General features: G+C 31.9%; 1 protein-coding gene across 1 annotated transcript in view; it reads left to right on the forward strand.

Annotated features, from left to right (window-relative positions):
• LOC134699528 (uncharacterized) overlaps positions 1 to 15198 on the forward strand; it is an 86878-nt gene that overhangs the window by 56808 nt on the left and 14872 nt on the right. The window contains exons 8-11 of the mRNA XM_063561124.1: positions 689 to 949; positions 2873 to 3322; positions 8008 to 8165; positions 10730 to 11938. Of these exons, the coding sequence (XP_063417194.1) occupies positions 689 to 949; positions 2873 to 3322; positions 8008 to 8165; positions 10730 to 11938 (2078 nt within the window). The remainder of the gene's footprint in view (positions 1 to 688; positions 950 to 2872; positions 3323 to 8007; positions 8166 to 10729; positions 11939 to 15198) is intronic.

A 15198-nucleotide genomic window follows, 5' to 3' on the forward strand; every position in this document is an offset into this window, starting at 1 on the left:
CTTATACAGAAAACGTGTGTACAACTAGGAATTTCGAACAGTTCTGAATAAGTTCAATGCTTTCAAAAAATCTGTATTTAATACAGAACTTATGTTTTGTAAAAATCAGTTCTGCAAAATTTGTTTCATTTTTTTGTGAAAAAGGCGAAAAACTATTTCCTTGCAACTGTTAATAGTCCTATCCATGTAGCATTAATATTGGATGAAAAGTAAGTTATTAACACAAATTCAATTTTAAAGCATAAAAAGATTAAAAATATCTTCTTCTTTAAAAAAAAATAAAAAAAAGGGAAAGCTAAAATAAATTGCTCTGCCACAAAGTACCTTTGACTTTTGATACCTTTCCTGAAATTCTACAGACATAATGTCTTTTACAGAAGTTCACCGTGCAGCATAGTCCTATAACATAAGACTTTGGTTTCCAACATTGATAGTAAAATAAATATCTGATTAAAATTGTTGAATGTAAATGACATGAAACTCCAAAGTCTTATATTATAGGATTACCTACAACAATTTTCATTCTTTCAATCAAGGCTCTAAATAGGCGCGATTTCGCAGGTGTTTCATAGTAAGATATACATATATACACACAAAAATAATCCCATAAGTGTATATTCATTTGATAGTGTAAAGTTATTTTGTTCTTCTTTAGGAAAAAAACTCTTGATGAAAAATATCTTTGTAGATGGTATTGTTCCAACTGAAATCAAATTAATGGCTGACAAAAGATCTATTGATTTGTACCTCAAATTACTTGAGTCAGGCTCTGAAAAAAAGAGAGACATACGTTTAGTAGTAGTTGGGAAGAAAGGTGCGGGTAAGACATCATTGATTAGAAGACTGTTTGGTGAAGACATTACAGATGTAACCAGTACAAATGGAATCGAAATTCACAAAATTAAATGCAAAGCAATGTCGGATGATGGTATATGGAATAAGTTAGATGGTATGATGTTCATAATTACAAAAATTGGTTTGTCCTTATCTGGTATATATACTGATTATAATGGTCTGATGGTATAGTCTTGCATATATCTATTGTTTTGTTTTTTTTAGTTTGGTAAAGTTTTGTTTTAATACATACCTGGCAGTCAGACAACGATTCATGTGACCTAAACCTCATCAAACCAAAGTACTGTGATACTTTAATTATTCCTGATGATATATTTTTTTCAGATTGGTCAAGACGTGCAATTCCTTTCAGGAATTTGATAGCCTTTTCTTGCATTTTATTCAGACTAGACATTTTAGTGTTTGCACTATTGTTAATAGTTCATTAATTACCCCTTAGCAAATTCCTTAAGATGTTATTAGTTATCTTGGTGTTATCAGGGGTGTACAGAATTTTACATCGTTGTTGAAAATTCATACACCCTAACAGTTCCTTTACTCATTTTGAAACCAGGATGTAAAATTGTAAAAATGGTAAGGAAAAATTTCCAGCGTAATATTTTTTCAATGTCCATTTGGCGCACATTGTCAAATACCTTTCTACTTTATTTTTGGCAAAACATTATTTAAGGACCCAATAAAGGAAAGATTTCTCTTAATTGGCCATTTTGTGCAAATTTAGAGTTTTTACCTAGACCACCTATTTTTTTTTTTACCTCACCTGACCCATAAAAGCATGTGCATATATCGTTTACAAGAATCTTCTTCACTGATACTACTAGGTCAATCTGAATCAAACTTTACATCAACAATTGTTGTCTCGCCTGCAACTTATAGGTTGCTTTCGGGTGACAGCTGTGTTGGAGGCATCAACAATTATTAAAGTTTCTGCTTAAGTTAGTTTGATTGCAACTACTAATTATATATAAGATAGGTCGTTGATATTTGATATTAAGTTGCATTATTATCAGTATATATTAGTTTGACAACTATCATGAGTGACAACGTTTTCTGCTAAGTAAGTTTGATCTACTTGTGATTGATAAGATCAATGTTAGTTTGTATGAAGTCGTATTACTATCAGTACATATCAGTTTGAAGACTTTTTTGAAGCCCTGTCGTCCAGTCACTTTGAATAAATTAGCAGTTCTCAATGTTAAGTTAGTTTGGAATAAATGTTTGGTATGAACTTGTAATGTAAGACAATGCTATTTTCTATAAAGTTGCATTACTTTATCAGTACATCACAGTTTAAAGATCATGTTGATGCGCTATCCTTTACCTTATGGTCCAGTAACTTTGAATTAATGTTGCTAAAGTGCAGGTGTCTTTTTCTAGGCGAGACATATCTCTCTGTCAACAGTTTAGTTTAGTTAGAAGCAACGATAGATAGACAGATACTTTAAACAGAAATAATTTCTACAAATTATTCATCATTGATATAGGAGTTATAGGCCTGGAAAGACAATTTTTACCTTTTTTTAGTATTTTGCAGAAAATGTGATAGCTATATAGAGAAAGTTTTCAAGGCATGTTGTAACATGCATTGATATACATACAACACAAAATGTTCAATTGATGACTGAAAGCTGATGATAAACGCTTAAATAGATAATCCAAGAAAAATCAAAACGTTGCAAACTGGGAATATTTGTGAAACTGTTAAATGTTTAATACTGATAGTAAAAATATAATTTTTTTCAACGAAAATTTAAAAGGTGCCAAGTTTAAAGCATTGTTTTATTTTCTCTTAAACCATTTAGTTTTCTATGTTGTGTTTTCTTTACTGTTGTTAGCCTTCCGTTGTTTTTATTTTATGTTTGCACTTTGTCATTTTGTCAATTTAGAAATTGCATATATCTTTGGTATCTTTCGTCGTGTATAATGCTTATTTTATACCTTTATCTTAAGCTTTTTTCTCATATCTTTTTACACAGTATATTAGACAAAAACTAATATTGTTATTTTCTAATCATAGAAAACTATGAAGAAACTCAAGCAAGACTTTTAAAAGAATATATGGGAAAACTTCAGGACAAAAGAACAATTCAAGAACAAGAAGAATCCCAAATAGCCTTTAAGGACAACACACCAGTGACATCTGTTGATGAATCAAAGAAATCAGAGACAGCATCCAAGCAAACTAAAATACGAAAACCTCCAACAGCAGTTGAACCTCAACCAAAACCACAAGTAACTCCCCAGCAGTCAAGCCAATCATCTGAACAGGCAGCAAGGGATTTCGAAACTATGCTTACCGCTAAGTCTAAAGTTGATGTGCATGACAAAGAGGAATATGCCACATTTTTGCTATGGGATTTTGCAGGAGATGAAGAATTTTACCACACACATCAAACCTTTCTGTCCCAAGATGCAATGTATCTTGTTGTTACAAAACTCAATGAAGCTGATGATCCTAATGCACAAGGTAATATATCATATTCATCAATCAGTAAGTTATACCATTATAGTTCATTTTTTGCCTTAGATTTAAAGATATTATTAGCAAAACTCCTCAAACAGACTTAATAAATGATTTCATTTGTAATTATAAATTTTGTTAAATGTAACCTAGCTTCTGCATTATGGGCTGATATGTAAAGCCTTACTAAAGCTTTCAAAGTGGTGGATTGTAATATGTATATTAGAAGGAGTAAAATGTGTATTTATCATTCATTTGATGAGTTTGTTCTATTTAAAATGAACCTGACGTCATGTGTGTGGTTCAAATTAATTACGTAACTAGTTGATAATTTTTTCGTAACTTAGAAATCTGTAGTAATTTATTTTTATTAAAGAATAGGTGATAGTATGTTCTTATTTTATACCTCAAATGAACATAAATCATTTATAAAGAAAACCTCAACACCATTATTTAGTAATCAGCTTGCGACAGCACAGATAGCTTATTTTGTTACAAATAAAACACAAATGTCCAAGTAGCTGTCAACGACCGCTGTGATCACATATAAATTCTATCTTCATGGAAAAATATTTTATAAGTTGAAAACAAAATCTTTACAGTTATACAGATCATAGATATTATTTACTACATAACAAATGTACTTCCCTCTGAAGTAAAGGTTGGGTGGGTGGAATACTGTACTGACGGAAAGCAGACCTCGAATGACAATTTTGTTTAGAGGGCTAACAAACTGCCCTATCACCCTGAATTAGCTCTTTCAGATACTGTGGATTCATTTATTTTCGTGGGTACCAATTTTCGTGGATTATGGAAAACTTGGAGGTTCGTGGATATTTATTTTCGTGGTTTTGCTGAAGTCTACATACAAGCCTATAGAAAATTTGATATTCGTGGAACATTTAATATCGTGGTTCACCCGTACCCACGAAAGCCACGAAAATTGGTATCCCACGAATAATAATGAATCCACAGTATGTGATTTTCAATTTAAAATACTGATACTGAATGTTCTTTTATTATTTAATCAACATTGTTACCCGGGAAAAATACAAACATTTTTACATGATTTATAATAAAAATAAATACAGTAATCACATCAGTTTCAATGCACTCCTGAAACTTGTAAACATTGTAATAGTTGAAATCTAATCTTAACATGCTAAATTGTCGTCACTATATAAAACTTGAATCTTCCTTTCTTCCACAAGGTAAGACAATTGTGAAAATAGATAGCTGTGGGGTTTAAATTTAAATTGTTGACAAATGCATAAGCTTATATTATATATAGTATCATAAATTCTCAAGAAACATTTCAATTTTCTACAAATTTCAACAGAAAAAATTTCACTTATTCTGATTACAGTGTACAGATATCATTACTATCATCATATCTTGATCAATACTGCTGCGTTGTTAACACATGGACAGATAATCATTTATTCTGATTATATTGTACAGATATCATTAGTATCATCATCTCTTGATCAATACTGCAGCATTGTTAACACATGGGCAGATAATCATTTGTTCTGATTATATTGTACAGATATCATTACTATCATCATCTCTTGATCAATACTGCAGCATTGTTAACACATGGGCAGATAATCATTTATTCTGATTATATTGTACAGATATCATTAGTATCATCATATCTTGATCAATACTGCAGCATTGTTAACACATGGGCAGATAATCATTTATTCTGATTATATTGTACAGATATCATTAGTATCATCATATCTTGATCAATACTGCAGCATTGTTAACACATGGGCAGATAATCATTTGTTCTGATTATATTGTACAGATATCATTAGTATCATCATTGTTACGGCCAGAAATCGCCTTTAAATTGTAGCCAACAAAAGACACAAATCAATACTTAAATTTAACAATATTTATTATACAAAAGTTTACAAGAAGTATTTTACAAATATTACTGATAACTTAACTGTCAAATTATGAGTCCACTCTTTTATCTTTATCTGTATCCGGAAATCTTTCGGAATCCAATCTGAATATTATGTTCACTACTAAGGTCACAAGCCAGTATGATGTTGTTTGTAGAATAAAAGTGTCAATCCAAATGCCGTGAATACTAATGTCTACCAATGTCTAAGTCCAAGTTTAATTATGAGAGTTTAACTTTAGTGTCTGTATATATATAGTTGTGACGGATTATTCTAGAACACGCTAGAACGGAACATTGTGGAAAATCCTGGAAAGTTACAACGGAAGTTTCTGGAATAACGTAGAAGTTTAAATTACGCATCTTTTATAAGGATCATTCTAGAAAGTTCTAATCATTCTATGATTGTTCCAGTGATTCCTAAACTGCACAGTTATAAGATTATTTGGTAAACAACTATCAGGCCATACAACACAAATTAGGCCAACATAAATGAACATAATAATTACAATATCATAACATCATATCTTGATCAATACTGCAGCATTGTTAACACATGGGCAGATAATCATTTATTCTGATTATATTGTACAGATATCATTAGTATCATCATCTCTTGATCAATACTGCAGCATTGTTAACACATGGACAGATAATCATTTATTCTGATTATATTGTACAGATATCATTAGTATCATCATCTCTTGATCAATACTGCAGCATTGTTAACACATGGGCAGATAATCATTTATTCTGATTATATTGTACAGATATCATTACTATCATCATCTCTTGATCAATACTGCAGCATTGTTAACACATGGACAGATAATCATTTATTCTGATTATATTGTACAGATATCATTACTATCATCATCTCTTGATCAATACTGCAGCATTGTTAACACATGGGCAGATAATCATTTATTCTGATTATATTGTACAGATATCATTAGTATCATCATATCTTGATCAATACTGCAGCATTGTTAACACATGGGCAGATAATCATTTATTCTGATTATATTGTACAGATATCATTACTATCATCATCTCTTGATCAATACTGCAGCATTGTTAACACATGGACAGATAATCATTTATTCTGATTATATTGTACAGATATCATTACTATCATCATCTCTTGATCAATACTGCAGCATTGTTAACACATGGACAGATAATCATTTATTCTGATTATATTGTACAGATATCATTAGTATCATCATATCTTGATCAATACTGCAGCATTGTTAACACATGGGCAGATAATCATTTATTCTGATTATATTGTACAGATATCATTAGTATCATCATATCTTGATCAATACTGCAGCATTGTTAACACATGGGCAGATAATCATTTATTCTGATTATATTGTACAGATATCATTAGTATCATCATATCTTGATCAATACTGCAGCATTGTTAACACATGGGCAGATAATCATTTATTCTGATTATATTGTACAGATATCATTAGTATCATCATCTCTTGATCAATACTGCAGCATTGTTAACACATGGACAGATAATCATTTATTCTGATTATATTGTACAGATATCATTACTATCATCATATCTTGATCAATACTGCAGCATTGTTAACACATGGGCAGATAATCATTTATTCTGATTATATTGTACAGATATCATTACTATCATCATCTCTTGATCAATACTGCAGCATTGTTAACACATGGACAGATAATCATTTATTCTGATTATATTGTACAGATATCATTACTATCATCATCTCTTGATCAATACTGCAGCATTGTTAACACATGGGCAGATAATCATTTATTCTGATTATATTGTACAGATATCATTAGTATCATCATATCTTGATCAATACTGCAGCATTGTTAACACATGGGCAGATAATCATTTATTCTGATTATATTGTACAGATATCATTAGTATCATCATCTCTTGATCAATACTGCAGCATTGTTAACACATGGGCAGATAATCATTTATTCTGATTATATTGTACAGATATCATTAGTATCATCATATCTTGATCAATACTGCAGCATTGTTAACACATGGGCAGATAATCATTTATTCTGATTATATTGTACAGATATCATTACTATCATCATATCTTGATCAATACTGCAGCATTGTTAACACATGGGCAGATAATCATTTATTCTGATTATATTGTACAGATATCATTAGTATCATCATATCTTGATCAATACTGCTGCGTTGTTAACACATGGACAGATAATCATTTATTCTGATTATATTGTACAGATATCATTAATATCATCATCTCTTGATCAATACTGCAGCATTGTTAACACATGGTGATTTGATAATTTTTTAGCCATGATAAAATGCTAGTCGAGAGAAAGACACTTTGAGAATTTTGTCATCATCTCTGTCATAGGAGCCCTTTGTTTTTATATCCTTATGTGTGTCAGTAAAGCTACTTCAATTGAATACTCTTTTATAAACCAGTATTATATAGATACATGTATCTGATCTGTAATTTTATCGGGTTTGTCCTTAACTCCCGATTGTGTCATTTTTATACTGAGTGTAATTCACATTGCCGATGATGTATGAATAGCAGGATATCACAATGTATCATTTGATTCATTTAGTTGCTGTTTGTTACTTTGATTTGTCTCTTCCAAATCAATTTACGATATTTGTTTATCAGTAAACTATTGTCGCCTTAATTTGAATTAATAAATACTGGCAATATTTATCACACTTGAATAAATACTGATATAAAATCGTTGTACTTTGACTTTATAGCTTTATTCCGACTTTGGATTGACTCCATACATTGCTACAGTAGACTGGAAGAGAAAAATATCATATCTGATGACAAGACAACTACGTCAGATGATCTTGATCCACCAGTAGTTATTGTTGGCACATGGAAAGACGCTGTTACCTCAGAAGCAGACACGGTATGTGATGTTTACAAATTCGTATAGATTTAGACACATTGCTATTGTTTCATGTGTTTGTTCTGCTCTTAATACGACCGCACATTTTTTTTGGCATTCGTATAATGCTATTATGTCGTCGTCGTCGTCCGAAGACTGATTTGGTTTTCGGACAATAACTTTAGTTTTAAGGGAATGGATCTCTATAAAATTTTATCAGAAGGTTCAATACCACAACAGAAAGGTTGGGATTGATTTTGGGGGCCAATGAGACAACTCTCCATCCAAGTCAAATTTATAAAAGTAAACCATTATAAGTACGGTGTTCAACACGGAGCCTTGGCTCACACTGAACAGCAAGCTAAACATTGTACAGTATTGCGCAATAGATCAGTATTGCACAACAGCAATGTATTGGGCAATAGCAAGAAATCTTCAATTGAAAATAAATACAAATTTCTTAACCAATTTCAATGGTATGAATGAAAAGTCTTTAATGTTTGGGAGTTCTAACCTTTTATTTATATTTTGGATATTTGGCCCCATTTTTAAATTGGTCTACATTGAGGTCAAAAGGGTCCAAAATTAAACTTTGGTTGATTTCATCAAAAACTGAATTATTGCGCATGTATGATATGCTAAATCTGATTGTGCATTTAGATTTTTAGCTCACCTGGCCCAAAGGGCCAAGTGAGCTTTTCTCATCACTTGGCGTCCGTCTTCCGTCGTCCGTCGTCGTTAACTTTTACAAAAATCTTCTCCTCTGAAACTACTGGGCTAAATTAAACCAAACTTGGCCACAATCATCATTTGGGTATCTTGTTTAAAAAATGTGTGGTGTGATCCGCCAAACCAACCCAAATGGCCGCCATGGCTAAAAATAGAACATAGGGGTAAAACGCAGTTTTTGGCTTATAACTCAAAAACCAAAGTATTTAGAGCAAATCTGACATTGTTAATTTGTTAATCAGGTCAAGATCTTTCTGCCTTGAAATTTTCAGATGAATCAGAGAACCCGTTGTTGGGTTGCTGCCCCTGAATTGGTAATTTTAGGGAAATTTAGCTGTTTTTGGTTATTATCTTGAATATCATTATAGATAGAGATAAACTGTAAACATGGTAAACAGCAATAATGTTCAGCAAAGTAAGATTTACATATAAGTCAACATGACCAAAATGGTCAATGGACCGGACCCCCTAAGGAGTCAATTTTAAACAATTTTCATAAAATTTGTAAATTTTTACTACTGGTAACATTTTCCACAGAAACAACTGGACCACGTTCATTACAGATAGTTATAATTGTAAGCAGCAAGAATGTTCAGTAAAGTAAGATGAACACACATATCACCATCACTAAAACACAATTTTGTCATGAATCCATCTGCTTCCTTTGTTTAATATTCACATAGACCAAGGTGAGCGACACAGGCTCTTTAGAGCCTCTAGTTTATTTGGGACCCTGTTTTCAATTTAGTCCATATTAAGGTTTAAAGGGTCCAAAATTAAACTGTGTTTGATTTCAGCTGATTTCAGCTAAAATTACATTTTTGGTAGTTTTTTTTATATGCTGAATCTAACTGTGTTGTTAGATTTTGGATATTAGACCATTCAAGGTAAATAAAATGTCCCATTTCAAATTTTTAAGATCTTAGACCACATTTATTTTGTGTCAGAAACCTATATTATGTCAAACATTTGATCGCAATCCAAATTCAGACAGTATCAAGCTTGAATATTGTGTCCAAACTTGAACTAACTGTTCAGGGGTCGACCTCTGTGGTCATATCAGGCTACGCTCAGCAAAGCATTTTATTAAAGGATTATATTTTTTATTTTAAAAAGTGAAATCATACCAATATTATTTAAGAATTATTTTTTGTGTTTTTTCAAGGGTATAAACAATTATTTTGTATGAAGTGCAGAAGCAATAATCCTGGACCTGGATTTCCATAATAATGATTGCTAGGGATACTTATTTGTCTAGAAGGGTTCATCTGACCTTGCCACCATTTGTATTTTTTATTTATCAATATTAAATGATGTTTTTTAATTCGCCTGTTTCTCAGAATCTGTCAGGAAAGGTATCATAAGTTGATAGGATTATTATAAGATTTACATGTCCCTCTGGCAAGGTTCATATTTACTTGGACACCCCTTTTCATGGACCTTGATAGTGTTAAGTTTATTCAATAAAAGACATGATGTGTCCTTATGATTTAACCTTAAACTTGAAGACTTCTAACATTAAAATTCAATCATGATCCGTAAAGTTGGTAAGATATCTCAGCTAGAGCACTCTTGTTAAATATATCTTCATGGAAATTAAATCCTTACGCATAGTGTACGTAAATTAGCTTTTTTACACACAGTGCACATACATTATAGAATTTCACCTTAATTATACACAGGGTACGTAAATTTTAGTATTTCAACAAGATATAATATAACAGTATGTATTGTTGTATTATTTTCATAAAATTAAGCTGCAATAACAGTTTTTTTTTTCGTATATTCTTCTTTAAAAACTTAAAGCAATAGAAAACCACACAAAATACCAAGAACCTAAATATTATGTATTGTAGGTTGAGGAGGCATGCAGAGAAAGTTTGTTGGTGTACACCGAGAATCTGGCAGATGATGAACGTGGACATGTAAGGAGTGAATACTTTATTTCTAATAAAGAAGATGATCACAGTGTATTCCAGCAAATACGACGAGACATTATAAACTCAGCCAGAGAAATGAGGACATGGAACAAAGATTATCCGTTAAAATTTATACAACTGGAGCAACGACTTCAAGAAAAGAAGAAAGAGTTACCAATTATTACTTATCAGGAAATTAAACACATTTCTACTGATACACCAAAGCCTTTAACTGATGAAGAACTGATATTATTTCTAGAATTTCACCATGAACTCCGATCTTTAGTTTATTTTGAAGATCTCCCAGATAATATTATTTTAGATACACAATGGTTGTCTGATGCTTTTAAATGTATAGTAACAGCAAGGAAATTTCAAGCTAGTACTAAAAATCAAAAAAGGTGGAATGAATTTTACCATACAGGCAAATTAAATTATGACGTTTTAGAAGATATATTTAAAAAAGAGACAACCATTTTGTATGAAAACAAAGACTATATCCTGAATGTAATGGAGAAATTTGATATCATTATACGTTCAAACAAATCAGGTGCTGATGTAAACCCTTACTACTATGTACCTAGTATGATCAGAGCAGAACCTGAGCGTGACATTTATGAAATGTTTAATGTGCCAAAAGATATATGTAAAAGATCCACGTGGTTGTGTTTTAGATTTAGGTTTCTACCACCACATCTAATGAATCATTTAATTGCTTCACTGAGCAGGAAGTATACAGTTGCAGAAGTGGTTGACAGTAAGAAGAAAAAAAGACAAATTGCTCTTTTTAAAGGCACTGCTGTCTTTGAGTTACAACATGAGACAACAAAATTAAGAAAATTACTTGTAATGACATGTCCAAATGTTATTCAGATTCAGGTTTGGGAATTTGGGGAAGACATTAAAGGTGGTTTGTACAAATACATTGACGACTTTGTAACAGAGGAATTAAACACAATCATGCATACAAGATTCAAGATGTCAAATGTAAAATTTGAGAAAAAGTGGGAATGTGGCCTTACTGAGCCAAAGTGTGTGACAGGATCAAACATGTTCATGGAAGAGCCTATATATCAATGTGACACATGTCAAATTAAACACATGTTCATAGACGAATGGTCAGATCAACAAAATAAAGCACCATGGGTAAGTGTAATACATAAATACTTCATAGACACATAAAGGGGTGGTGGTCAATATGTCAAGCTCTACATACTTCCTGTTTGTTCCAAAATTATCAGATGACTCCTCAAGGAGTTATTGCCCTTAAATATATAGGTATATAGGGATAGTGATCCGGCGGCAGCGGCGTTAGTTCACTTAGAAGTTGGAAGACCTGGATGCTTCATACTTTGTATATAGATGCCTTATGATCATGATGATAGGAAGTTTCCGTCTGTCACATGTCCATTGTCCTTGACCTCATTTTCATGTTTCCGAGACTTTAGATTTTTAGTAATGTTAATTTCTCTCTATTATGAGTAATATGATAACTATATTTGGTATGTGTGTACCTTGCAAGGTCCTCATGCCCATCAGACAGTTTTCACTTGACCTCGACCTCATTTCAGGGATCAGTCAACAAGGTGGAGTTTTGGTGGTCAAGTCCATATCTCAGATACTATAAGTAATAGGTCTAGTATATTTGATGTGTGGAAGGATTGTAAGGTTTACATGTCCAACTAAGCAGACTGTGTCATCTGGCCTTTACCTCATTGTCATGGTTCAGTGGTTATAGTTAAGTTTTTGTGTTTTGGTCTGTTTTTCTTATGCTGTATGCAATAAGTCTACTATATTTGGTGTATGGACTGATTGTAAGGTGTACATGTCCAACTGGCAGGTGTCATCTAACCTTGACCTCATTTTCATGGTTCAGTGGTCAAAGTTAAGTTTTTGAGTTTTGGTCTTTTTTCTAAAACTATATGCAATAGGTCAACTATATTTGGTGTATGGTAATACTTTTTTTTAGATGTACATGTCCGTCTCTCAGGTTTTATTTGACCTTGACCTCATTTTCACGGTTAATTGCTCAGTGTTAAGTTTTGGTGTTTTGGTCTGTTTTTCGTATATTTACAGGTATAAAGTTGTCAGCGTCGTCTGAAGACACATTTGGTTTCCGGACAATAACTTTAGTTAAAGTGTATGGATCTCTATGAAATTTAAACAAAAGGTTCAATACCACAAAAGAAAGGTTGGGATTGTTTTTGGGGGTGATGGTTTCAACCGTTTAGGAATTAGGGGCCAAAACAAGCATGTTTATAGTTTCAGGACAATAACTTGTGTTTAAGTATTTTGATTGCATTGACATTGTACCACAAGGTTCAATACCACAAGTAGAAGGTTGGGATTCATTTTGGGGGTAATTGCCCAAACCGTTCGGGAATCAGGGGCCAACAGAGACTAAAACAAGCATTTATCTAGTTTTCAAAAAATAACTCGTCTCTTAATTTGTACCACATTTTACAAAAAGAAAATTTCTACCAAAAAAAATTGTATTTTGGAGGGGGGTGGGAGCAATTTATTTTTCCTGAAAAGAAATTTTTCTTGAAATAATTTTTTTTGGGAAGGGGGGGAAACAACATTTTTTGGGGGGGGGCAGGGGCAATTTTTATTCGGTCAAGATTTAAGAAATTGTCAATTTATCCAAAGAAAAAAATTGGGGTTCACAATTTATTTTACTAATCCTTAGTATATAGGCTGAAAACAGATTTACTAAGTATTGCGCAGCAGCATATAGTGTATTGCACAACAGTAAGAAATCTTCAATTGAAAATAAATTCAAATCATACAACCAATTTCAATTTCTTTGACACATTTATTCTGTGTCAGAAATATAATGTGACAAAATTTAATTACAATCCAAATTCAGACCTATATATCATGTATATCAAGCTTGAATATTTTGTCCATTTTTGCCCCAACTGGTCAGAGTTGGACCTCTGCAGTCGTATCCAGCTGCGCTTGGCGAAGCAGTTTATTCTTTTACTATAAGCAATAGGTCAACTATATTTGTTGTATGGAAGGATTGTAAGCTGTATGTGTCTGCCTTGCTTGGTTCATATTACCTGGACCTAATTTTCATGGTTCATTGGTCAATTTCTAGTTTTCTTGGTTAAGTTTGTTTCTTAAAAACTAGAAAAGGTGTACATGTATTTCTTGTTTGGTTTATATGAGCTTGACATCATTTTCTTGGATCATGTAAAGTTTACATATAGATGTATGTGATATGTATGTGGTAGTTGTAGTAAAGCTGTATATTTAGGACTATCAACATAATATCAATGGTTAGTAAAGAAGGTGAGACATTTCAGCGTGTGCAGTCTTATTTGCTTATTTTTTTGTTATTTGGCCTAGACAGTCAGGGGTACTACTTGTACAAGTTAATTTTATTTACTTATACACATATAAGTAAATAGATATAATGTTTGAATAACCTCCCCTTAATTTTCTGAGAATTGGACAAGTTATTGAGAGAAATTGAAATAACACCACATAAATTATGCGTGGTAAGTTATTACGTACTGCAATGGACAGGTGCAATAGTATTTATCTTTATATACATAAATATATTTGGCATGAGGTTTTAAGGTGTAATTGTCTGTCTTGCAGTAAACCTTTGACTTTGATCTAAAACAATCATCGGAAAGTACCAAGACCTATTAGATACATATTTAGTGTCGACTTATAAAAATAATGCAAGATGGTCCCAAGTTATAGATTCTAGTTCTGAAGTTGTGTATCTTTTCATTTTACTTTAGTTTCCCCTTTATTTGTCTTCATGCTATCATGCTTTTGTTATCGTATGGATTCAGATATGACTCTGTAACTATACATTTCGCCATCAGGTTTTTTAATTCTTTTTAGCTTTAGGCATTCCTGGTGTAGGTAGATCCGATCCTGATGTGCATTTTGGACACAAACGGTTTTTGCAGTGTGATTTCTATTTTGTTTATCCTTGTATTTATGTTTTACCTTAATTTTTACTTATCGAGAAAGTGTATATATATATACTATATACAGTATGTACTACTTGTACAAGTTAATTTTATTTACTTGAAGAAGTAAAAAAAATATACACATATAAGTAAATAGATATAATGTTTGAATAACCTCCCCTTAATTTTCTGAGAATTGGACAAATTATTGAGAGAAATTGAAATAACACCACATAAATTATGCGTGGTAAGTTATTACGTACTGCAATGGACAGGTGCAATAGTATTTATCTTTATATACATAAATATATTTGGCATGAGGTTTTAAGGTGTAATTGTCTGTCTTTCAGTAAACATTTGACTTTGATCTAAAACAATCATCGGAAAGTACCAAGACCTATTAGATACATATTTAGTGTCGACTTCAAAAAACAATGAAAAATAATGCAAGATGGTCCCAAGTTATAGATT

This window comes from Mytilus trossulus, unplaced genomic scaffold (assembly GCF_036588685.1).
Source record: "Mytilus trossulus isolate FHL-02 unplaced genomic scaffold, PNRI_Mtr1.1.1.hap1 h1tg000070l__unscaffolded, whole genome shotgun sequence".
Lineage (NCBI taxonomy): Eukaryota > Metazoa > Mollusca > Bivalvia > Mytilida > Mytilidae > Mytilus > Mytilus trossulus.